The sequence below is a fragment of the Carassius auratus genome, chromosome 31 (genome assembly GCF_003368295.1).
Source record: "Carassius auratus strain Wakin chromosome 31, ASM336829v1, whole genome shotgun sequence".
Taxonomy (NCBI): Eukaryota; Metazoa; Chordata; class Actinopteri; order Cypriniformes; family Cyprinidae; genus Carassius; species Carassius auratus.
In genome coordinates, this window is record NC_039273.1 from 1533917 (window position 1) to 1559344 (window position 25428).

At 35.1% G+C, this 25428-nt stretch overlaps 4 protein-coding genes across 7 annotated transcripts; 1 reads left to right on the top strand and 3 right to left on the bottom strand.

Moving 5' to 3' along the window:
- Positions 1-739: 739 nt before the first annotated feature.
- LOC113050167 (hyaluronidase-1-like) lies at positions 740-5293 on the bottom strand. The gene is made up of 4 exons (XM_026212900.1): positions 5142-5293; positions 3247-4183; positions 2638-2727; positions 740-1469 (listed from the first exon to the last, which is right to left on the bottom strand). The coding sequence occupies exons 2-4, from the start codon at positions 4156-4158 to the stop codon at positions 1113-1115; spliced, it is 1359 nt and encodes a 452-aa protein (XP_026068685.1). The 5' UTR covers positions 4159-4183; positions 5142-5293; the 3' UTR covers positions 740-1112.
- A 1418-nt stretch (positions 5294-6711) lies between these two features.
- LOC113050165 (hyaluronidase-2-like) lies at positions 6712-12324 on the bottom strand. 2 transcript variants are annotated; one of them, XM_026212899.1, is made up of 4 exons: positions 12072-12324; positions 10076-11038; positions 8969-9058; positions 6712-7746 (listed from the first exon to the last, which is right to left on the bottom strand). In XM_026212899.1, exons 2-4 carry the CDS (start codon positions 11003-11005, stop codon positions 7357-7359), a joined length of 1410 nt encoding a protein of 469 aa, XP_026068684.1. In that variant the 5' UTR covers positions 11006-11038; positions 12072-12324; the 3' UTR covers positions 6712-7356. The 2 variants fall into 2 exon arrangements, with proteins under 2 accessions (XP_026068684.1, XP_026068683.1); XM_026212898.1 differs by having other exon boundaries at positions 10076-11041.
- A 2315-nt stretch (positions 12325-14639) lies between these two features.
- Positions 14640-21783, bottom strand: LOC113050168 (tumor suppressor candidate 2-like). 2 transcript variants are annotated; one of them, XM_026212902.1, is made up of 4 exons: positions 21764-21783; positions 17548-17759; positions 16969-17089; positions 14640-15422 (listed from the first exon to the last, which is right to left on the bottom strand). In XM_026212902.1, exons 2-4 carry the CDS (start codon positions 17694-17696, stop codon positions 15357-15359), a joined length of 336 nt encoding a protein of 111 aa, XP_026068687.1. In that variant the 5' UTR covers positions 17697-17759; positions 21764-21783; the 3' UTR covers positions 14640-15356. The 2 variants fall into 2 exon arrangements, with proteins under 2 accessions (XP_026068687.1, XP_026068686.1); XM_026212901.1 differs by lacking the exon at positions 21764-21783 and adding an exon at positions 18683-18772.
- LOC113050169 (high mobility group protein HMG-I/HMG-Y-like) lies at positions 20275-23536 on the top strand. 2 transcript variants are annotated; one of them, XM_026212905.1, is made up of 5 exons: positions 20275-20661; positions 21150-21248; positions 21474-21551; positions 22067-22114; positions 22884-23536. In XM_026212905.1, exons 2-5 carry the CDS (start codon positions 21159-21161, stop codon positions 22950-22952), a joined length of 285 nt encoding a protein of 94 aa, XP_026068690.1. In that variant the 5' UTR covers positions 20275-20661; positions 21150-21158; the 3' UTR covers positions 22953-23536. The 2 variants fall into 2 exon arrangements, with proteins under 2 accessions (XP_026068690.1, XP_026068689.1); XM_026212904.1 differs by having other exon boundaries at positions 20278-20671.
- Positions 23537-25428: the final 1892 nt, after the last annotated feature.

Genomic DNA, 25428 nt, shown 5'->3' on the forward strand with positions numbered 1-25428 from the left:
AAGTACACTTGACAGTGTGCTTCTACTGTCATCTAGTGGCCCTACAAAGTGATTTCTATAACATGGTGAACAGCATCTGTCAAACGAAACCATCATACAAGGCTGCACTGCGTTGACTTTCCTCAAATGTTTTTTTATTCCTCACAGTTTTTTGCAGTTAATATGTTTTTCTTCCTTTAGTGGAGTTATTTCTTACTGGAATAACACGTTTGAGCAGCATCGAAGGCCTCATTATTAATTTTTTTAAACCCTGAACTATGATTTGATGAAATTGACTTTTATGACTAGTCTTGAAGAAAAGAAATTAGATGACTAATGTGTAAAACTAGTTTAAGCAGTTTATAGTGCAACTAGGGATTAGGGGCGTGGCAAGCTAAATCTAGAGTGCTTTATTGGACAAAATTATGCCTGACTGATATTTGAATCCTAAATTGTAATATTTTTGCGTACCAAACTGTGATTTTGTTTCTTGCATGCAGTTATTAATCTAGTCAATTTGGACTACAAAGATAGAGTCGGATACAGCTGATCTGAAAGATGCATGCATAGTGTGGAAGGCAACAAAGCGGCTCTATTGTGGCAAAAATACAACCTGATTTTCACACTATTGTTTCTGCCTCAAAGGCTTTTCTATATTTTACAGTAACCTAAATAATTCTGAACCATGCATGCATTTGTATAACAGACTTTTTAGGCAAGCAATTATATAAAAATGCAATTATAATGAAAAAAAAGTAGACAATTTGTCAAAATAGTTTATTCCATATATTCCATGAGATTTCAGTGATTTGATTTTTGATGCTGTTTATGGATACGTTTAATTAATATCAATAAAATCAACAGTAGTTTGCATTCTCAGGGTTAAACTGTGCTTGATGTAAACAAACACTCAAAATTAAACTGCATCTTGATTTTTACAAAATCATCATATTTTATAAAGATAAACTAGCAAGCATGGAGCACATAGTCATTTAGCACATGCTTTATCTAAAATGACTTCAAGCACGTTTGTTAAAGACACAGTCACCATGTAATGTCAAGTCCACAATGGTAATGTGTTGTTCCTTGTATTTGTTAACCCAACCTGAGCTTCAGTCTTCTAGTCATTTCTGTCATGTAGAAGGTTCTTCAGGTATGGGTTTCTGACACTGTTCTCCTTCCCAGCCTGGGAAACACTGGCACCTAAAGCTGGCCGCGAATCCACTTGTTTCTCCTTCAACCGTCCTGAACCTCCTGTGAGCTACATAAGACGGACCCCCAGTAACAGTCCCGGGCAGCTTAGCTCTGGGAACGATGGACCATTCAGCTGGGTCCAGATGCAGGTAGGCCGTGCCGCTCGGGTCTCTCCTGATACAACGGCCCCTGGACGAGCACACGGTCTTGCTGCACAGAAACGCAGCCTCTGTCACGTTCACAATGTAGTGGCCGAGCGTGTCATCGAGGTACTCCTGAACCGCTAGACAGGCATCCTGCAAAGAGGAGACGAGACGAGAGGTTGGAAGTTAATATTATATAAACGATAAAGAGTTTTAAATATTGCACTAGTTTAATACAAATAATTTATTCATTTATTTATATTTAAATTCTAATTTCATGTCATTTATAATTTAATTGTATACTAATGGTTGGTAGAGAGCTGGAGTGCATTATGCAATGACAAGCGGTTCAGATCTAAAAAATGACTCATATGGAAACATCTACTGTAGATCATTCCACCAACTCATGCTCATGTGAATGCATGAAAGTGGGTGCACAAGCACGTATTCTTTTACTGTACTTGAAAAATATGTTTCACTGAAATAATTGTTTAAGTTGGACTACTTAGATTATTAAAACTGAAAGAAGCAAAACAGAAATATTAGCTTAAAATAAAAGCTAATTCACAAAATGAATAAATATTATAATAGTACATAAATATTACCCTAAAAAAAACAATGTTAAGAGAGACATTTATTATTATCAGTAAAATTTATAATTCATAATTTTTACAAAACTTTTTGCTAATTTATTTGTATCTGATAAATATTTAGATATTGAAATTGTTTAAAAAATGTATGATTACTAGACAATGGAATGAATAATTATACTAATTATAATTATCGTAATATTTTTTAATTCATATCAAGCACTAATTTGAAGCATCCACATAAGTTCATGTATTTTTGGGAAATAGACTTCCTATGATGTAACATGTCCATAGTCCAACTAAAGCTGTTTTTTATAAAAACAATTTGTTTGCTTGTTGTTTTATAATTATTAAGCTTGACTAAATAGTACCGTATTTTCCGTACTATAAGTCGCACTTTTTTTCATAGTTTGGCAAGTCCTGCGACTTAAAGTCAGGTGCAACTTATTTATCAAAATTAATTTGACATGAACCGAGAGAAATGTATCAAGAGAAATGAACCAATAGAAAATATTACCATCTACAGCCGCCAGAGGGCGCTTTATGCTGCTCTGTGCTCCTGTAGCCTACACTGAAGACAAAGAGCGCCCTGGACTGATGCGATTTATACTCAGGTGCAACTTATAGTGCGAAAAATACGGTAATTGAATGTAAATTGTATTTAAAATTAAATAATCTAAATGATCAGAGATGTATGAGTGCATTTGTGTAATAATCTAAAGCTCTCCAACCTTTGTTTGGGAGTAGTTTCCATCTCCCCACAGCACGACACCAGCAGCTCCGAGAGCCATGCTCTCACCGATGGTGTGCACCAAGTCCTCCTGAAAACACACACAAGTCACACATGGACCATTTTTATTCAATTATATATTTTAACCTTTTAATTTTGATCCATAATTGTATTTTTGGAATCTCTCTCAGAACATTTTTTTTTTTTTTTAAGCTGACGAACAATAAAAACATTGACAGCCAATCAGAATCCAGAGTTTTAAAAGCGTAAGCATTTAGAGCAGCATGTGACCAAACTAACTTTAGCACTCTCTATTCTATGTGTGGGTGTGTGTGTGTGTGTGTGTGTGTGTGTGTATATATATATATATATATATATATATATTATTTATTTATTTTTATTTTTTCAGTTTTAGTTATTTTTGTTCATTTAAACTAAAGTGAGAAATGTTGCCTTGAAAAATAATTAAAGTTAAAACTTACATTTTATTTTATTTCAAGGAACAACAACGTTTTTTAATGGTTTTAATTTCAGTTTCAGATTTAGTTAACTATGACAGTAACCTTGGAGAGAATTAAAGAGAAGAAAGCGAACAGGCCTTTGTGCTGACCTGTGAGAGAAACTCCATGGAGTAAGTGTAGGCGATCCTGGCGTAGGGGAAGACAGATGGCGGCCGATGGGTGGTCAGTTCCCTCACCCTCATGGCCTCCAGGATCCGATGCCGGCTGTACAGCAAGATATCCTGACCGCGGCCCCGGAGCCCGAGATCCAGATAGATATCAGGGTACAGAGCTGAGCTGATGTTCCACAGCCAGGTCAGTTTATCATTCCTCTTCATCTCCAGAGCAGGACACTCACCGGTGTATGTCTCGTTCTTCTTGTACTGATAATTATAGCAGCAGGGGAAGCCATAGAACCCCCACAGCCCTCCAGGACGCTCTCTACGCCCCAGTTTTAAAGTCTCCTCCATAAAGGCCCGCGAAGCGTTCTCAAATTCCCTCACAGCTTCATCTTCGATCTGCTTCGGATTCCAAGTAGGATGTTTGGCTTTCACTAAAGCCCTGGAGCCATTCCAGTAGATTTCCTTAGCGTCCCAGTTCCGTTCCCACAGTGGCCTCCACTTTTCCCAGTCAATGACAGCAAGCCCGTGAAATCCCAGATCTGGGATGTCAGTCATCAAGTCGCCCTCGGCCTTCCGGAGGTGCTGTTTCAGGCTGGCATTTTGAGGAACACCTCCATACACTGGTTCATGACCTCTACCATAGTAAGGATACTCGCCTAACTTATCCGAGTAGAAGATAGTGATATTGTCGCCCATGAAGGACTGGTTGCTGTTGAGCACGATGTCGAAGACGCTCAAGTCCAGTTTGACCCCAAATCGAGACATGCAGCGCTCCGTTGGCGCGTTCCATACGGAAAAAAATGGGAGATGGGTGAGAAGGGAGGATGGACGGCCGAGAACAGACACAAAACAGATGGCAAACACCACCAGAGACCACGTCCCACGTCCAAGTCTGTCCATCCCTGGAAAAGGTGACACGTTGGACCTGCAATGATGAGAAGGCAGAGCGTTTAGCATCCAGCTCCACATCTGATGTCACGTGAGCCGAGCCAATTTAAATGGAAATGAAGCCGAGGAGCTACAGTCTAATTTCAAAAGCTAATTTCAATGATGAGAGGCAATTTTTTTGAACAAAGGTATACTTTATCCTGAACAACTCATTATCCATAATAGTCATCCACTTCAGGAAACACAACATTAAGTGTGTGTGTGTAATACAGAAGCAGGCAGAGATGAGATGGTAACTATGCAATTACTTACTTTTATGTAAATGTAAATGTAAAACTTACAAAATTAAAATTGTTAACATTATTATTTAACATTACTAACATATTGGGCATGTTACCACTGTAAAACCATGGTGTTTTGGACACTATCATAATGCCATTTTCATAATATCCTTAGAGTATCATATTAATTTCATGACATATGCGTTGATACTATTATACAGTAAATGTAATATTGTGATACAAAGTATCCTAATAAAAACAGAAGTACAAAAAAGTACACTTTTACCTCCATCTTTTTACATTAATTGTTGTACCAATGCATTTTTCAAAGTAACATAGTATTACGATCAGTTCTTTTTTGTAAGGGCAGTGTACCACAGCAACATGGCAGGCAAAAAAAAAAAAAAAAAAACACCACCTTGGTATTACCATAGTACTTTTATGTTAGTGTTGGACACCATGGTAATTTTACGCAAAACTTGCAGTTAAATAGACCCATTACACTGTCAAGATCTGACATGAAAAGTTTAGATGTTTATTATTATTAAAATAATTATCGAGAAATACATTTAGTTTTTTATTTCTCGGAAGGGCTAAAAGAGGAACTGTGACTTTATGCAAGAAAACCGACAGACACCGAGAATGTAGACAACTCACGCCGTTTACGTGATGAAACACACGCGTTCATATAATCTGAACATAAATCGTACTTACTTGACCAGTAAATCTTTTCGAACCACTCACGAAATAAAATGTTTCAACTTCACTCGTGACCCTCTCCTGTTAAAAAACAGAAGCAGAACAACTTCTCCTGTCTAACCAATGGAGGAGGGGGCGGAGTCTAAGGAGGTGCGTAAGGACGTTAGCACAGGACGCAAGAACGTACGTGGAGTTTAATATATAGATTTTTTTTCTTTTCTTTTTTTAATATGTTATTTATCACGTTTCTTACATATGCATATTTCATGTAGAACATTATGACATGAACAATGACATTATTCAACATTATTCAATTTTAGCTGATTCAACAAAATGCTTGCTTTTAAAACTCCCTTTAAAAAAAGACCACAGCAATATCATATTTTTGCACATGTTTGGTTATATATTTGACATATCATTGTAAATGCGATGCCACATCAATATGGTAATAATTTAGTGTCATGGTATTCATTTTATTATTATGTTCTTATACCATTACTATGTTTTAACTGTTCTTTCCATGTCTTGTCATTTATGGTCATGTGGGTAACAACATTTCAAGATCATGACTTTAATTCTCAAAAACAAGGAAGCAATTTTAAAATCAATTCATAGTTAGAAAACATCCTTTTTACATGCAAAGGCTAAAATTAACAAACGAAGAACTGAAAATTAGATTTGTGGATAACAACATAAAACACTGAACCTGAATGCAAAGCAACTAAAGTCATTTATAGAGTGGTTAAAGATTAACAAACACACCATGTGTCACATTGCTTCGATTCTATTTGGAGTAAAAGCTCACAGAGTCCAAAGCAACAAAAATAACTTCTTGGTTTGTAAACCCTGTAATTTGGGCTGGTCCGTTTGCTGGGCAGATCCAAGGTTTGTAGTCTCATACGTTTCCTCCATTTAGTTAGTTCTTATTTCCTCAGAAAAAACTTCCACTAACTGAGAAGCACTAAATGGTTACTGGACAAAATAAATTTGAGACAAGAAATGTGAAAAGAAAGGAAAAAATTTAAAATGAACAAACAAGGTTATGAGTAAAAAAAAAATTAATCAAACACAGAAATAATTTTGATTAAATATAAAATGATTTTTTTGTGCATCACAATTTCAGAAAATCTATGTTACAATTGTGTTGACAATTTAAAGACGTAATGCAAATGCTTCTCTCACAGTCCAGTGCCTTTTTCACACGAATACAAGCGCTGTCACATTACTCTCATAACAATAACAATCACTGTTATAATGCTGACGGAGACGCTGAACCAAGCAAAAAATGTGCATTCAAATATGCTGATTTGGCAACATTATATTGCTCCAAGAAACAGTCAAAATAAATAGAAGATATAGTCCAAACAACAGTATATAAACAACAGGGTATAAATAACTGTCTGTTCTTTAGTGGCATCTTTTATATTTTCTTTCTTTTTTTATTTTATTTTATTGGGGGGGGGGGGGGTTATTTTTGGACTTGGAGAAATCTAGCATTTCATCACTTGCTCATCCATGGATCCACTGCAGTAAATGGGTACCGTCAGAATCAGAGTCCAAACAGCTGATGAAAACATTGATCACCTTTTTTTTTTTGTGATGCTGGGAACCTTAAAGCACTTTCATCATATATGTAGTTTAATGTTTGTGGTGTCTGTAAAATATGGAAGATGTGAGAACTCATACCACCGCACCCCTAGTTTACCTAAGGGTACAAATAAAGTGAACTTGAACCTATTCATCTAGTTCCACCTATTCAAATCATACATGTGTATTCGCTCAACTATACATTTGACACTTGCAACCTACATTGTAGTTTAAGATACAAAACTTCTTTATAGAGTCATCTCAAACCTACACTCAAACCAAAGCCACTTAAAACCAAATGTCCACCGATTCAAATTGTTTTAACAAGGACTCGAGTCGAGACTTCTCCTTAATGAATCCACTCATCAGCTAGTCATACATTTTCATTAGATTTCCCAGTTGCACAATATCCTACATCTGGTTCGAATGTTGTGAGAGTAACGTGTGACAACAAACAAAAGTGCTTATTTAAACTCCAAGGAACTCGGGAGTTTCCTGTTTCTACATATAAATTTCAATTTCAAGGTCAATCACATGACTTCATGAAAGCGAAGGACCTTTTCACAACAGCATTTGGAGCGCACTGACCAGCCAAACATTTCATAAGCGAGAAAATGAGTTTTTGAGTCTCTATGGTTTGTGCTCAGGTCAGTAAATGCAGCAGCAATGGAGTGAGAAGGTACATCCATAATGCTTTCAGTGCATGTCCGTCTCCTCGCTGCTGAAGCGGGTCCTTGAGGTCACATCTCTCACCCTGATACCCACTAAAGCACTGGCACTGGAAGTCTTGGCTCATCCGCTGCTGCTCTTCCACACTCACATCTCCCTTCACGCGCAGTTCGCTCCCCTGGCCTTCTATCGTGTGTGTCTGTGGGTCAAGATGGAGATACGTGTCTGTGTCCGGATGTCTGCGCAGACAGCGTCCGTGAGAGCTGCACACGAAGCGACTGCACAGCTCAGCTGCTGTGGAAACATTGAGGAGGTAACGGCCCAGTGGACCCTGCAAGTACTGGTTTAAACTGGAACAAGTGTCCTGAATGAAAGATAAACAGATAAAGCGAGGAAATAGCATCAAGTAAAAACTGTTTTAGGTGGTTGCCAGGGCATTGCTTACATATTGCAGGCATTTTAGTGTGTTACTATGCAGTTTCTTGGGGTTGTGGACATATTAGTGTGTTGTGATGAAGTTTCTAGGGTGTTGTGGGTGGTTTCCAGAGCATTGCTAAGATGTTGTAGCCATTTAAGTGTGTTAGCATGCAGTTGTTAGGGTGTTGTGTGTTGCTATAAATTTATGCATTTAGCAGATGCTTTTATCCAAAGCGACTTACAGTGCATTCAGGCTAACATTTTTTACCTAATGTGTTCCCTGGGATCAAACCCACAACCTTGCGCTGCTAACGCAATGCTCTACCACTAAGATGTTGTAGCCATTTTAGTGTGTCACTATGCATTTGTTAGGGTGTTGTAGACACTTTAGTATGTAACTATGTAGCTGCTAAGGTGTTCAGGTGTTTTTAAAGTGTCTGACATGAAATAATAGTAAAAAAAAATTGTTGTTATAAATATATACTTTTTCAGACCTTATTTATAGGGTCAAAAACTAAGACGAAGTTTTGATAGCTTGTAAAGTCACTTGTTGAGATTGATATAACAGTATAGCAGATACTTACAAAATGCATGTAAATATAAGCTGTCACTTAAGTAAGATGATATATAAATGCTTAGTTTTATGAACAAAGCTCTGTGGTTTTAAAACATATATCGCAGTGCAATACAATGATCAGATGCCTGATGATCACTTACATTTTAACATGATTTTATAGAAAATTATGTATTAAATCACTAAGATGCTTCAGTCCAGTAAATGTTCATCTTGAAATATTACCAAAAATATAATAGTCATTCTTACATTTAGTTTCTAAAAATCAGCCAATATTTAAAAGCAAACAGACACATGAATTATGAGCTGAAGGTGGACATTTGTACAACTAAACTAAAAACCTGCTACAAAAAGTATAATCTATAAATCAGATGAATGTAGTAGATTGTGAAAATCAGGTTATTCAGCAAAGTTTTAGTGCAGCAAATATGATACTGTGTCATATATGATACAGTAGGCTTTATAGAGTTAACGTGATCAATAGAAGCACCACTAGCAAAATAATAATAATTATAAACACTAGCATCAATTAAAACCTATTAACAAGCACTATTTCTGATTTAAATCAGATATAATGTGATGTATGAGTGCTTACATTGCTGCCGGCATAAGCAGCATCACCGAAGAGAATGACACCAGCTGCTCCCAGAGCCACACTTTCTCCAATGGTGGACACCAAATCCATCTGAACAGACACAAATAAACAAATCAGTGACTAGTTCCTGAATCTTATTTTTTTTTTTTTTTACAAATAAGCGTTCATTTATCTCATTTTGAAAGCTATGTGTTAAGGTCACAGATATTGAATGGGGGCAGTTTTGTTACAACAACTTAAACAGTGGAAATAAAATCAGCTGGTGTGGTGTGGTGTGGTGGGTGGTGGCACTGAATGTGTGACCAGCACCCTTCCTGGTCTCCTGCACACACACACACACACACACAAACAGACAAAGAGCAGATATGAAGGTTATGCAGGAAAAGTTTTGTGATTAACCACCCAAAGGACATATACACAATACACTCGCTTTAATCTTCACTAAAATTGCAGAGCCCACCGTCAGGATGGTTGAATAATGTTATGAATGGATTTCTGAATGAATCATATAGTTAAATCTGGGACAAAGAAAAGTATTTAAATAGAAAAGACAAAAGTATGCAGTTCACCTTTAAGTCCTATACCTTAAAATCTTCATGAATATATCTCGTTTTGAATATGATTTTGTTTTGTTTTTTGCTGGGCAACCTTTGTCATCCACAACACTCAATCTGTGTCTTTTGATAGTTTTAAATGTGCTTTCACAGAAATTATCACAAAACTGTGGTAAAATGTTGTTCCCATGAACTTTTACACACTGTTAGAACAAAAATAGATCCGCCTACATTTAAATATATTTAACTACTAAATGTAAATATTTTCAATATAATAATATCTATAGGTTTTTAAAATAATAATAATAATAATAACCATAAAAGTAATACATTTAAATTAGTTAAATAAATGTTTTTATAAATGTAAAAATTACTAAATGATTAGTTTATTTGCGAATTGATTCAGATTGTTGAAGACCATAGCCTAAAGCTCTTTAAAGAGTAATTTAAAAATACTATTCCATCCTACACATAGTAATAGAAAACTAGTAGCCAATAAGCTGAAATATAGTTTTTTGTCACTGCAGATCAAGCTCATTTTTCACAAACTCACCTCTGTCAGCAGCTCCAGCTCATTGGCATAGGTAGGGCGGCTGTAGACAAAAACAGGACGTGCCAATCCCTCTCCCACCGATGCCAATCTCATTCCCTCCTTCACCCGGCTTCGGACAAACTGGCGACCGGAGGATGTCGAACGCAACACCGAGCTCATATACACGGATGGAAACAGGGCCGTGCTTTCAGTCCACAGCCACTTCAGCTGGTCGTTCCTGGCCACCTCCGCATCCGGGCAGCGTCCTGTGTAGTTCTCCAGACTGTTGCGGTAGTCGTGGTTGTAGCAGTCAGGAAAGAGGTAGAAGCCCCAAAGCTGGTTAGGACGCAAGCTTTTGGCTAGCCGCAACGTCTCTAACATGAATTTACGGCAGGACATCTCGAACTCCTGCTGAGCTACTTTGTAAATCTGGGTTGAAGTCCAGCCCGGGTTTTTCTGGGCCACTAAGCGCTGCGACTGGTTCTTGTAAATGTCTTTGGCATCCAAATTCCGTTTCCAAATTGGATGCCATTCCTCCCAGTCGATCACGGCCAGGCCTCGCGCCGATTGGTCATGAATGTACTTTGCGATCCCCTCCGGCATCGTCTCTCTGTGGTGCGTGAGGCTGGCGATCTGTGGTAGTCCACCATTGACAGCCACACCTTCATGAAAGTGCGGATAAAGGCCCAGGTGCTCTTTGTAGAATATGGTGAGGTTCTGCTTGGCAAAGCCTTTATTCGGAGATGCCACGATCTGAAATTGATCGAGCTGGAAGTGGACCTTGTGCCGAAGACTGCAGTCTTCTGTTGGGGCGTTCCAGACCAGAACCACAGGCTTCTGAGGGTAAAGAGGCCATCTGGTGGGCTTCAGATCATCAGCAAGAGCGAGATGATCCAGAGCCAGTGGAACCAACAACCAGATTCTCCAACGAAACTGGATCCAGTAAGCCATGACTTCAGTCACTCACAACACAGGCATTCAGTTCTGCTGGAACAAAAAGCCACAAAATTTGTTATAATGCATTATGATCATAATTATGATACCTGATTTATTCAAAAAGGAAACAATGTGGCACAAATCTTTCATGAAGGGAACATCATCCAGTTGACATTCTTCATAGTGCAACAATCAGGAAAACAAAATAACTTTTTAATGAAATATCTCACCTTTGATAATTAATAAATCAAAGATATTTTGACTTGGAGGGGAGTTTTTATTCGAAATAATATATTTGGTTATTATTATATAATTACATAACAAATATCCCAGTGTTACAGTTATTCCCCAATTATTGAATTAATATCATATTTAAATATTTTTAATTTAATTATAAAATTAAATAAATATTTAATTGTAAAAATACATAATATTATTGTATTATGCAAATAAATATTTGCAAGGAAGACTAATAATCTGTTAAATGCTACTTTTATGTAACATCGTTTCAAGCAACATTTTTACACAATTGTACAATTCATAGAAAGACACATGATGGTATTCCAGTTTAAGACAGAATGACCTCATTCTAATGACTTTATTAGACATTGATCTTACTGACCCAAGGACAGAAAAACTGGAATTAAATTAAGAGAAAATTAAAAGTTTTGTTAAAATACAGTCAAGATTTTTAATCTGCAATCAAAAGTCAGAGATCTCAATAACTCAACACATTTTCCATATCTAATTTTCTGATCCACGCTATCCACATAAATCTTAAAACTCCATATTCTTACTTTGTTGACATTTATGTCTATTTTTTTAAATGTTCTACGGAACTGTATTATGATGTTTAATTAAAACGTATCTGAGAATTAAAGATCAAGCAATAAAATGTAGCACCATGATACTGAAATTCATGTATAGCGCTATTTACATACTACGTTACTTTAAAGAGCATCGTGGTCGTCCCATGGTACATTCACCAATATGAGCGTAAAAAGTGTTTAAAACAATTAAACATCAGCCTGTTCACATCATTCACAGAGCACCTAAAGAACTTTTTATGGAAACAACTCACCTTTGACATTAAAAACAGTAATTTCCAGATAAATACTTCCATCCTATCGTTGCGATGTAAATCATTGCTGTTACCACGTTCTCTGTTGCCTCCTAAAGAGAGACTTTGGCGAGTTTTCCTCCTTTCATAAAGACTCGAGGCCAGGCGGAGTGATGTCTGATCTGTCGATCATCTCACATTCTTAATCTGAGACGCTTTTATCTTTGCGGCAGAGAAACAACTTCAAAGCGCCGCTTTCATAAGTTTCATTGATTCGGTGCAGGGGGCGTGGTTTTATTACCAGATCAATGGGGGCGTGTCTTCCTTTATGCAAATGAGTATAACGTGTTCACTGCGGGTCCAAAAAATATCATACATGCACGTTTTTTATTCAAATCTAAATATTAAACACTATACAATTATGTATATATTAACAAAACTGCAAAAGAACTACAAAAATAATCAAAAAAAAAATTAAAAGAAAGAAAGATAGTAGTAACATGGTAATGCTACAATATATTTTTGACATTTATTTGATTCTTAAAAACTAACACACACACACACACACACACACACACACACACACACACACATATATATATAAAGACCCAATTTACCAAAAATACGTGGTGTTTTGTACATAATTTTAATAAATATGTTTCATTTATTTTATTAGAATACATTTTTTTTTTTTTTTTTACATTTCTTTATTTTTATTTCAATTCCTCTTCCATCATATCACTGTAATATGAATGTGAGGTTTAATTAAATTTAAATATTTCGCCATATTAGGTAGCCTATTAGCTTTGGTCTATGAAACTGTTTAAGCAATAATATCTGTAATAGTAATGTAATATGTTATAATATGGATAAATTGAAAACTCTTCTGACATTTGAGGATGCTAATAATGGACATGAAATCAAAGGAGCATCAGGTGGCTTTCAAGTGGTTCCTTTCTGACAATGACCTGTAGAGATCCGGTTCCACCGTTTCGGCATATTCTGCTGACTCCTGTGTCGCCTCCGTCAGTCTATGTGTATGTTCATGTAAAAGAGAGGTCAACTTCCTTCCTCTCGCCTTTTCCTTTTCTCCCCAATCTTGGGGTTTTACATCACCATTTCTTCCAACTAGGCAGCGCCAGGAAGCTTTAACAATATGAGAGGAACTGGACACACACACACCCATCACGACTGCCTCCCGAAAATGGCAAACTCACATCCTTGAGTGCTAGGAGAGATCAGAGACGGATCAGAGGTGATCCCCTGCTTTATCACTCCATCTCTACCCCTATAAGACACCATAGTAAAGGTCAAAGGTCAACCGGAAACTTTGTTTGTTGAAAATTCTTAGGTAAGATATTCAAATAACAGGCAAAAACTGAGGAATAGCTCTATCATGTACCAAGGATGTCAAACATGTCTCTTATATAATGAACACATAAATACATACTATGTATGTCTTCTTCTAGTTGTAATAATTTTGAACTTTTTGAAAATATTTGTAAATATGCACACAAGCAGGGTGAGTTGACGATAAAAGCATTGTAATTATTTGGGTGATCTGTTCCTTTAACAGTACTTTCACACATGCACTGAGGGCCTGTAACCTTCACATGTCTCATCAAGCATTCTCTCATAAACCCTCCAAGCATTTATTCTCGCTTATCAGTGTCAGTGATTGTGTGCAGACATGCCATCCTGTAACAGCTTCCTGTATTTCATTCATGTGGGTGGGAAAAACATTCCTGGTGAAGTCTTTTACATCGGGACAGATGCACGTTTCTAATGAAACATATAGCTTTGAGGGCCTGGCCGGCTCTGACAGTGCGTCTATCGCATGTCGATGGAAATCAAGCCACTATACAGGAGTGAAAGCCTCCCAGAGGTGAACTACAGTGAAAGAGAGGAAGTATTGAAAACAGCTTAACTTCTGACATTTCACCATGTTCCACGCCCAGATCTCAGTTGCCAGGAAACCTACAGAACCGACAGCCAAAATAAACTAATTATGGGAGAAGAACTGCGTTTTCAATTCAAGACAAAGAGAAAAAGTGTCCTGAAGAAGTAATAATTTTTTTTTTTTTACCAATTTATTAAATATTTTAAAAATCAGTTTCTATCGGATCTATCTATAACTACATTTTGTTGACCCAATAGTGAAATTACGATAATTGTTTTAATCTCAAGGACAAAAACTAATAAATAGCATAGATTCTATACTATTAAATGAATGAATAATAAATATAAATTAATAATAATTATTATGAATGTCCATAATTTAGTTTTAATTAAAAACTAAATGCTAAAAACATGTGTATTGTCAGGGTAGCAACTAAAACCACACACACAAAAAAAAGTTTACTTGAAAATAAATAATAATAAAAATAAAACTTATTTCAGTTTCAACATTTCTCATTTTGTTTAGTGCAAGTTGGTTTACTATATATACATTAAAGACACTAATACAAATGACAAAAACACAACAAAAGTACTAAAACTTCAACTAAAATGAAATTGGAAACAGAAAATATACAAATAAAATATAAATAAAAATATAATCAAAAACTGTGTTCACAACATTCTAATGTACTGTTTAAAAATAAATATTTATTTCGAAATTTGCTAAAGATTGTATTTAACAGTGTTAAATATCCACAATGAAATATCCAGTATCAGCTTATACAGATGTATTAAATTATCCTAATATCGACTAATAACTGATATGGTGCCGACAAATTGTAAATCATTTAATAAACATCCTTATTCTCCAATTTCCTTTTTAGCACTTTTAGTCTTTTCTCACTGAATATTTTGTTTCACTTTTTGACTTTCTGTGACTGTAATTTCATTTACACCGGCTTACATAATTACTAATCTACTAAACCTTTTATTCAAGTATATCAACTCATAATTTATTGTACAATAAATGAGAAAAAAAGTGCAGATGTGGGACGCAGCCCAAAAAACAGAATCAGACTTTGATACAACAGAATATTATAAAATATAATATGACATAAACACACACTGCAGTTGATCGACATCAACAAACATGAGTGATTTCTGTACAATCCCTGCATTGCTTTAGGCTCCATGCTTACACGCTCTCACTGCACATGCATTACTTACTGTACATCACAGAAGACAAGACGTCATATGTCTACTGTCTATATACGTAAATCAGAAAATATGATTCGTGTTTTTGGTCGAAGCCATGTGAAGGGCAGAATTCCCTCGCTTTCGAAACAGAGAGCCACGGCATCCTTTCAAAAGAACACCGACGGTGGAAGGAAGTCTTGAGTGATTGTGTTATATTTCACACAGGATGACAGGGAAGTCGACGTGGATTCGAGGGTGATCCAACTTAATGATTCCCTGTAGAAATTAAATATAAAAAAAAAAACTTAAAAAAAAGTTTATATATATAAAAAAGAGCTATAAAACTAGATTATATGATTTAAGGTAAGTGAAATGTTTACATAAGACACCATGAACAAACAAACAAACAAGAAAGATGTGCTGAGATAGGAGACCAGGGGCCTGTACCATGAAGCTGGATTAGGTGGCTAGCCAGCTATGTTTCAGCTTAGTTTCCACCAACCCTGGGTTTTAGGTACTATGACTGCACGGCTACATAACCTGCTCCTGGATTCAAGATCTCAAACTGAAGGTGAACCAATCAGATGTGAGAGAAGTGACACATGTCTGACACAAAGTCACTCCGGTTTATCTTGCTCCAAGTTAAAGGTCGCTTATGCTTAAAAAAAATAAAATAATAGAAGTCTGGCTTAATGATAATAACTGAGTCATTTTATGATTTATATAATTATTGTGATTCATATTATTATTTATCTCTTACAAGCAATTTTAGTTTAACAGTTATTATCATTATTTTTAATAAATATTAATGTATACAGATCATGTGATATAAATAAGCTGTATTATCAAAAGATTGAACTATTTTAACAAATCTGAACTTACATGTTCAAGTCTCTATAACTATATATTTTCAAATGTATAACTAAGTTAACAAGTTCCACTTGTGACTACACTGATGGAGCAAGATAATTTATTTTATTAATCCTCCTTCATTTTTCATATGACATTTAAATTTGTCTCATTATTCAATCTCTAAACCTTTAGCAAAACCTTTAACCTTTAGTTTTTGAATCTCGCTGGGTCTCTCGCTAGAAGTAAATCAAACTTGCTTTGTGTTGCAAGGCTCGTGATTGGCTGTTCGCCAGTGATGTCACACTTTCATGTGCACGCGCTCCAGAAACTCAGGATCAAAGCCTGAGTTGACAAAGAAAGTTGATGAACAGCATCATGGTACCAACAAAGCCAGATTGGAGAGGTTTGGTTTTGTCAACCCAAAACTAATCCTGTAACTCTGAATTTGTTCAGCTACCATCATGGTACAGGCCCCAGGATCAAATATCAAACAAACAAATAAATAAATAGAAAAATAAATAAATGAATAAATGTTTAACCATAAATTAATGAATGAAGGTTAAATAAATGTTTAAATAAGAGAACAATACATAAATAATACATTAAATAAAAAATTATAATTTTAAATTGGCTTGTAGGTTTTTTAGGTTATGTTATGTTATATGTTTGTTTTTTTAAGCATATACACATTTAAAAATGATGTGGTGTCTTTCTATTATGGAAAAAAAGACCAAAATATGTAATAATAAATTATAAATTTAATATGCAACTGACAAATATCAAGTAGCAAATCACAAAAAATTACAAGCCATTGAATAAATCAAATCTAGCGTCAGCTTTTAGATTCATTTTAGAGTTTAATCATCATAATTTGTAATTATTTTGTTTAAATTTGACATGATGTCTTGAGCTGATCCTGTTGATTTGTACTAAATCTGGTTATGTAACTGATTGGATCAGTATCTCTCACCTGAGGTATAAGGTTTTTCTGGATCTTCTTCAGTTTAGATTTCTTTCTGCCGTTCTTGGTCACCACAGTCTCCTCATAAAATTCATGAGCCAGATCTCCATCTTCATCGAAATACAAGGAACTGTAACAACAAATGGCATCTGGATGAATATCACAAAAACACATGCACGTCTCACTTCACCCCAATTTTTTTTTTGAAATGTGCACAGAATGTGAAGTCTTTATTTATTATTTTATTTCATTAATCTTTATTAAATTAAATATTGATAGTTGCATATTTAAAATTGAGCAGATTTTTCAGCAAATTACTACTTTTGTTGTTTTGGTCAATACAATATTTCTTATTGGTAGTGAATGGTGACAGTTAGATTTGAGTTCAATTATTAAGAATTATGCAAATAATGTATCTTTCTATAAACAAAATATAGCTTCTTATTATTTTTTCATGGTTTTGAGGTGAAAAGTGACATGTTCCTGACATGAGAATGACTTCACATTGCACAAACCACCAACTGCATAGCTTTCAGATCTTACAAGTGCTTGACCTGGATGATCAGGTTTTTTTTTTTTCATTTTTACCTTCTCCTTGTAAAGACAAACGGTGTTGCGTTCTTGGAGCCTCGTAGACGTGCTAAACACTGTTCATTGACCTCACCAGGAGCTTCTCCTCCAGCTCCTGAGCTGCTAAAAGGCCAGACTCCTTTGGGTTTGGATCCGCTGCCTCCCATTTTTACTGAAAACGCATTACTGTAGAGGAGGCGGATCGGGCAGCAGATCACATCGGTTCAGTCCTGAAAAATAGAGAGCATGTTACACACTTCTGCCTTAAAAGCAACATCTGGGCACGTGTGGCTTGTGGTGTGGCTTCAAAGCACTGCTGTGGCTGAACTAGCTCTCTGAACTCTGAGCAAGAAACTGTGGTCAGGCTTTTTATAGTCTGTAATACCTGGAGGCAAGGTCCAAAATGAACACTCATTAAGCACTAGAGGAGAGTAAAAACTGGCTTTGGTGGATGGTAAATTTTATCAGAAATGCAGCATACCACCTTACATGTGTAGTTTTATTTTTGGGGGCTAAAATAAATAAATAAACATATCAATAATAATTATAAAAAATGAATATCCATGATTTAAAAGGTTATTTGTGACAGGAAGAGTTAACACCTGTCTGCTTAAATTGGTTCAATGATTATATGACAAAAATAAAGATATTAGAAAGACTGTATATTGATCACTATACCAGCGTGAGGAAGGCAAAGCTATCCATCTATCAGAAAATTAATTAGTCATTACTTCAAGTATTTTACACAATCATACATACACATATTTAACAAAGTATTTGACCATTTTAGTAAATACACCATCTTTCTCAACCGTCTCCAAACACAGATCCGCTGGTTAAAACTGTAATCCCAGTTAGTTAGCAGGCTAGCTTTAACCAACCCTATTCTCACAACTAACCACTACTTTACAAGTCTTTGATATCCAATACGTTTGCGGTACGAATGCACGTGTTTTTTGTATACTAATGTTACTGACTCGCTCTAATAAGGCTGAATATTATTGAGTTGTTTGCAAGGTAAACAAGACAGGAGCCATTCACAGCCGTTCAACACGCAACAAAACGCGACTATCACGCGTTTCAGTTCATCGGTTCGGTTCGGTTTACTTCAAGGATACATTCAAATAAAAGATCATTTGAAACGCATACATACAGATCATGTAAATCTCATTGTTTTGGTTTTTCCAGTCTGCTGTCTTCAAGCACAATGACGTAGTTTCACAACGTCACATTTACGCGCCCAGTCACGGAAACGAAACCGACAAACTAGAGCCCCTTGCTGCAGTCACATATTATTATTTATTCTTTTTTCATATATATACTTTTTTTTCTTTTTACGTTTCTTTTTTGTTATAAAATGTAATAATATTACAAGTAGAATTTGTATTATATTAGATATTTAAAAAAGCTTTAAGTTTTTATTTGATTAATTTTGCTCTTTATTTTATTATTTATTTATTATATTATATATTTAAGTAATATATTATTTAAAGAAGCTCGAAGACAATCTATGTTATAAATATTTATTTTTATTGTGAAGCTAATTGTATATATTACTTTACATTATATTATATTATAAGCTTGACGAGTTATTTATTTTGTGTAGTTTAGGCTTTGAGTTTTTATTTATTTTAAAAGTAATTTGTTTGATTTTATTTTCATTGAAGACGTTCTATCTATCTATCTATCTATCTATCTATCTATCTATCTATCTATCTATCTATCTATCTATCTATCTATCTATCTATCTATCTATCTATCTATCTATTTAGGCCAGTGGTTTTCAACCTGTGGGTCATGGTATCGCAGGTGGGCCACCAAATTCTATTCAAGATTCAAGATTTATATTCGAAAATATACATTAATATAGGTATGAACGAATGAAATAAAACTAAACAATAAAAATATAAGAATAAAATATAAAAAAGATGTATACTGTAGAATTAAATATAGAATTCAAATAATGTGCATGGAAAGTACACTGCATTCTTAAATATTAAGATCCCCAGGGATGTACAAGAGGCAATGTGCATGCATGCACAGGGATGTACAACAATAATTTATCTTATTTTTGCTGCATATGCTACAGAACAACAGCAGTTGTGCCAAGCGGTGGCAGCCCGAGTTATTTTCTGTTCATTGCCAGTTCATTCAATAAAGACAGTTAACAATCTAGATTCTGAGTACTAAGTTATTAACCCAACAAAAGTGACCGGGGTCAGTTAATTTTTTTGCAGTGGGCCGCGGAAAAATATGTGTTTGGTTGTGTGGGCCGGAAGTTGAAAAAGGTTGGGAACCACTGATCTAGGCATATGCATATGTATTTTTATTGTGAAACCATTTGTATTTCATATTATATTGTTTAATAAGCTTGACGACTTATTTAGTTTATTCTTTATATTAAAAGTACAAGTTATTGGTTATTATTTGATTTTATACTTTTATTATTTTTGAATATTCTTGGTTGGTATAAGTAGCCTAATTTGCATGGAATCATGAAATATCTATCTATCTATCTATCTATCTATCTATCTATCTATCTATCTATCTATCTATCTATCTATCTATCTATCTATCTATCTATCTATCTATCTATCTATCTATCTTCTAGATAATTTCAATATTTATTTATATATTATTTAATGTGTAGGCCTATAGCATATTATATTTTATTATATTATTTAAAAAAGCTTGAATATTTACTTATTTTATTTTATTTAATTTCTCTCTCTCTCTCTCTCTCTCTCTCTCTCTCTCTCTCTCTTTCTCTCTTTCTTTCTTGAAGTTGATTTTGTCTTTGGCGCCAGTAATGTGTCACAGACATTATATGCAGCATATGGCGCGTGAGATCCGCCTCTCCTCCATCAACCTGCGGCTCATCCCGCTTTTCCATTGGCCTTTTATTCCACTGCCAGGAACTCGCTTTAATCGCATCTTTTCCGCGTCTCCCTCGACACGATCGGAAGCGACAGAGTTAAATCCGCTCTTTCCCACACGCAGACGTCTGTTCAGCTCGGAATTAGACCGTGGTTTATTGGTAGACGGTCGGTTGCGCTCTAATTCAATCAGCAGAGATCGTGCTGGAGGTGGGGCCAGCGAGCAACACAGCGCGCACCACAACATTATTTTCCTGTAAGTGCATGTAAGTAAAGGTTTCGTTCTATTTTGAATGGTTGCACGAGCGCTCATTTACACGTCCGTCTCAAAAGTGCAGCGCGCGCTATATGGCTTCCATACAGATTTATCGTTGCATAACCTACTGAGCGCCTCGCCTTTGCACCAGTTATTTACCAAACTATCCAGAAGGGTTACAGACATGAATGCAGTTAATAAACTTAATGAGACTGAAAGTGGATTTTTTTTAATGTACCACGGAACCTCAAAGCTTTGTGCATAAAATGATCACGGTATATCTTCCTTTTAAACTTAATCATTGCATTCATGCATATTTAGACTTTTTATAGAATTGGACAATCAGTTTATTACCAGCTAATGCATTCAATACAACTAGTAAACTTCTAAGTCATATTAGTTAGTAATCAGTTAAGCAATGAATTCAAATAGCATCTCTTTTGGATATAAAATCAGCTGTTTAATTAATTTAATTTCTATTTAAACAGTCAAGAAACATGAGTGATTCAGAGAAACAAACAGTCTCCCGTAAAGACAAGGATGGAGTGGAGAAAAGGGGACGAGGAAGACCAAGGAAACATCCAAAGGTATAAAATGAATGAAAATTTGAGTTATTAGTGAACAATTATTATAGTGATCAAGTAAACATGTTTACTTTCAAAAAGAAAATACTAATGCATGGGGCTTTTTTTTCAATGATGCAATAACAGCATAGATGGTGTTTTTGTTATATAAATACCCTATAACCCCAGTTTTGGTAACATTACAATGTTGTATTAAGACGACATTTTAATAAACATGTTTTCTTCCAGGAATCGAGTGGGTCGCCAACTGCAAAAAGACCAAGAGGACGGCCGAAGGGCAGCAAAAACAAAGGCCCATCCAAGAGAGTAAGCCTTCTTTTTTTAATTAACTTACACTATGAATAATTAGTCCCCTTGTGTGATTATGGCATAGCCGGTTGCATAGATTTAAATATAGACACTATTTTTCTCTCTATTGCAGTTGTACAACACAGCTGTCTCCGGTTTGCAAACACACAGAGATATATATGCATTACTAATTATGAATAGTGTATGCCGGATTTTCATTGACAGCTCACCAACCAAATGCAGGTGACCCGCTGTTAGCCACTTAGCCCTGAGCAATGCACTGTCAGCTCCTGCCTCGAGTCCACAATGAACTCAATGCCCCCTCCATCTGCTGTCACGTGCAGAAACAGGCTCCCTCTACTGGTGTACATGCCATTCATTGCCACATTAGCCTGTTAAAATGCTTTGAAAAAACAGAAGTGCCCTTGGATTTATCCAATAGTTTAGCATGGGAGGGACTATTGCATAAAACTAAGTGACTGATTATTTAACACATGAATAATTGTTTGTTAATTTCATTTTCTGTTCAATAGAAATCCTCGGCTCCTGGCAGCAAACTGAAGGGAAAGCCGAAGAAAGGGGTAAATATTAAAATAATAGTTTGTGTTCTGTTGAACACTGCTTATTTTAAAAGTTATTTCATGTTTTTTTCTGTTTATTTATTTATTGTGAAGCTATTATATGTATATTACTATTGTTTTGCGGCATATATTGACTATTGCCAAAAATCCGTACTTTTTGCTAGTATGCAGATGTGAATGCTTGGCCAATGCATTAAAAGCACTGGGTCCTGTTTGAAATGAACTTAACATGCATTTTTGCAGCATCAAGTTTTGTGCATAAAATACATGGAAGAAAGAAAATCATAAAGGCATGCGAGTAAATGTTCAGTAATTGTACACGTCTAGCCAAAAGTTTTTAAAATAAAATAAATGAGTGTTTTTTTTTGAAAAAAAGTATCTTTTGTTCACCAAGGCTGCATTTATTTGATTACAAATACTGTAAAAACAGTAACATTGTGAAATAGTATTACAGTTCAAAACAATAGATTTATATTTGAATATGTATTCAAATGTAATTTATTCCCGTGATGCAAAGCTGAATTTTCAGTATTATTACTCATTAAAGCATTCCAATTTAATAATAGCCATTAGTGTATTTTTTGGTGAACTGTGTCTTTAAATGTTATATTTCATTTCAAGTTACACAGAATTGATGTGCAAATTTAAAGGTCAAACTATCTTGCTAAACCTATTTAAAATGGCAATGTAAATGCCGAATATAGCATTCAAGAGAGAAGCTTTGCTTCCAAGCATTTCATCCCCAAATGTTTGATTTCGTTCCAAATAGGAAAAGGAAAAACCTCAGGACTCATCTGAGGACCCTGAGGAAGATGATGAAAGAGGAGCAGTAACATAACTACCTCATACCCAACCAAACGAAAAAACCAACCGTCTTCTCTCCAACCTGTGAATAACATGGAATGTCATTCACATCTTTCTACAACCACAAAAGGACAGTAATAGATGTAATATTCTGCATAATACATGAGTTTATGTCACTAGATCAAATATACTGTAGAAACCAGAATCACATTGCATACAAATGTCATGTGTTCCTGTTACTTTTATTATATATATCTATTGGACTGAGGTGCTTTTCTACATACGCTTTGTCTGTAGTTCTGTTTAGTCATTTTTGTGTCCATATTGTAGACTAGATTTAGATCAAGGTATAATTTAATGTGTAACATCATGGGCTTAATAGTTCTAATAGAATGCATTCATTTTGTATATAGCTGTTAACAGTTTATCTAGATTTTTGTTAGTGAATAATAATGTGCAGCCATCAGTGAATATTTGTTTCAAGGCAGGTTCTTATATTTTGTAATAAAATATAAGTTACTCAGGCCAGATGTTGAGGGAGCACATATTTAGTTTAAATAAATAGTTCACCCAAAAATCTAAATTTGCTGGATGTTTACTCGCACTCAGGCCATCCAAGATGTAGATAGTTTTTTTTTTTTTCTTAATCAGAACGTATTTGGAGAAATGTATTATTACATCAGTGGCTCACCAGTGGATCCTCTGCAGTGAATGGGTGCCGTCAGAATAAGAGTCCAAACAACTGATAAAAACATCACAAGCAATCCACTCCACTCCGGTACATAAGTTAATGTTTAGAGAAAAGATATATGCTTCTAGGAAACAAATCATACTTGATACATTTTTTTTTAATAATCAAAAAAATAAAACTAATAATGCATGCACTGAATGCACTGTAAGTCGCTTTAGATAAAAGTGTCTGCCAAATGCATAAGTGTAAATGCAAGCTTTTTTTTATATTTGCTCAAGTGAAAAAGTTATCTCATCTGAATCAGGAGAGAACTATGCACAGAGAAAGCACCGTTTACAAGCAAAAACAGTATAAAACAGATCTAAACAAATATGTTGGTGGATTTTGATTAGAAGTGATGGTTTGAATCAAACATCCAACTTTTTACTTCACAAGATGTTAATTGATGGACTGGAGTGGTGTGGATTACTTTTGGATTGTTGCGTTGTTTTTATCAGCTGTTTGGACTCTCATTCTGATGGCACCCATTCACTGCAAGTGAGCAAGTGATGAAATGCAAAATTTCTCCAGATCTGTTCAGACGAAGAAACAAACTCATCTGCATCGAGGAAGAGTACATTTTCAGCACCTTTTCATTTTTGAATGAACTGTTCCTTTAACAGCAGCTCATAATGTGATGTTTTCCACTAGAATTCCCAGGAATCAGCTTTGAGCATATAGCAAAGATTTGTATTTGGATATATATGTCTGTGTTTGTTTGTGATTGTTTGTCACTATAGAAATTTATGGGAGCATTGTTAAATTTTGAAGCCATCATTTACTCCAACGTTGCGGGTACAAATTGCCATATGAAACTGATTGGCAGAAAACAGACGTCTTAGCTGGTGTCTTGTATTAGAAGACATTCCATCTTATTGTACAAATTCCTAATGGACAATGAATTTGGCACAGCACTTTGTGATTCTTAAATGGTTCAAAAGAAATGTAAGGATATAAACTTAATTGTGAAGAAAGAAATAATGCATCAATTTAAATATTTCCCTAATATACACTTTGATAGAAGTGCTTCTCAGGTGGTTTTGCTTCAGGACGCCATCAAGTGGTGACTCAAGGTACCAAAATGTAAATAAATAAACATAAATCCTTAAAAAAAGAACATTGAAATGTATTAATATTATCAATAATAACATAACATACACAAACCACCTTCTTACAACATTTCCTTGCAGGACTGTTTGCATTACAGCTATCAGCTCAAGGTTCTCCACACCCAAGTGCTTTTGGATTATTTATTTTTAAATTATTTATTTTAATAATCTAGCTGTGAATCAGAACAGTGACAATAAGCTATGGGTCTCAAGGATTCAGATTTGTTCTTTCAGGGTCCCTAAAAATTTTTAATTTTACACCCCCATGAACTATTGAGTTATAAGATGCATATATTGAGCAAAAGTGTACTCTAAATTATAGCCCGTGTTAATGTTCCTTCAAAAATATTGACTGTATTTTATACATTCAAGTCCTCATAACTTCTGAAATATTCACCTCAGGTATTACAGTGTCATGAACAGACAGCAAAAGCCCAAGATAATGTCAATCCCTTCAGCAGTATATCCTTTATTCTGCAGCGATTGTCTGTGTAGCAGTAAACAGCACATATAGTGTGTGACATTTTATTAATACAATATTAGAGTTATAAAATGTGTATTAGATTTATAGAATTTATTTGTATGTAGAGTGTGTTGATCTTAATAAAAATACTTTTTCAAATTGTTTGTGCATTTGCATATTTTACAATACTAATTATTACTGTTATATT

Excerpts from the sequence above, each read along its gene's own strand:
- LOC113050165 (XM_026212899.1), bottom strand. The coding sequence starts at position 11,005 with ATGGCTTACTGGATCCAGTTTCGTTGGAGAATCTGGTTGTTGGTTCCA. Across the intron at positions 9,059-10,075 it reads AGCTGGAGCTGCTGACAGAG|ATGGATTTGGTGTCCACCAT; the intron begins GTGAGTTTGTGA and ends GTGTCTGTTCAG. Across the intron at positions 7,747-8,968 it reads CTGCTTATGCCGGCAGCAAT|GACACTTGTTCCAGTTTAAA; the intron begins GTAAGCACTCAT and ends TCTTTCATTCAG.
- LOC113050167 (XM_026212900.1), bottom strand. The coding sequence starts at position 4,158 with ATGGACAGACTTGGACGTGGGACGTGGTCTCTGGTGGTGTTTGCCATC. Across the intron at positions 2,728-3,246 it reads CCATGGAGTTTCTCTCACAG|GAGGACTTGGTGCACACCAT; the intron begins GTCAGCACAAAG and ends GTGTGTTTTCAG. Across the intron at positions 1,470-2,637 it reads GAAACTACTCCCAAACAAAG|GATGCCTGTCTAGCGGTTCA; the intron begins GTTGGAGAGCTT and ends TCCTCTTTGCAG.
- LOC113050168 (XM_026212902.1), bottom strand. The coding sequence starts at position 17,696 with ATGGGAGGCAGCGGATCCAAACCCAAAGGAGTCTGGCCTTTTAGCAGC. Across the intron at positions 17,090-17,547 it reads TTTGTCTTTACAAGGAGAAG|TTCCTTGTATTTCGATGAAG; the intron begins GTAAAAATGAAA and ends TTGTTGTTACAG. Across the intron at positions 15,423-16,968 it reads AGAAAAACCTTATACCTCAG|GGAATCATTAAGTTGGATCA; the intron begins GTGAGAGATACT and ends TAATTTCTACAG.
- LOC113050169 (XM_026212905.1), top strand. The coding sequence starts at position 21,159 with ATGAGTGATTCAGAGAAACAAACAGTCTCCCGTAAAGACAAGGATGGA. Across the intron at positions 21,249-21,473 it reads GACCAAGGAAACATCCAAAG|GAATCGAGTGGGTCGCCAAC; the intron begins GTATAAAATGAA and ends GTTTTCTTCCAG. Across the intron at positions 21,552-22,066 it reads ACAAAGGCCCATCCAAGAGA|AAATCCTCGGCTCCTGGCAG; the intron begins GTAAGCCTTCTT and ends TCTGTTCAATAG.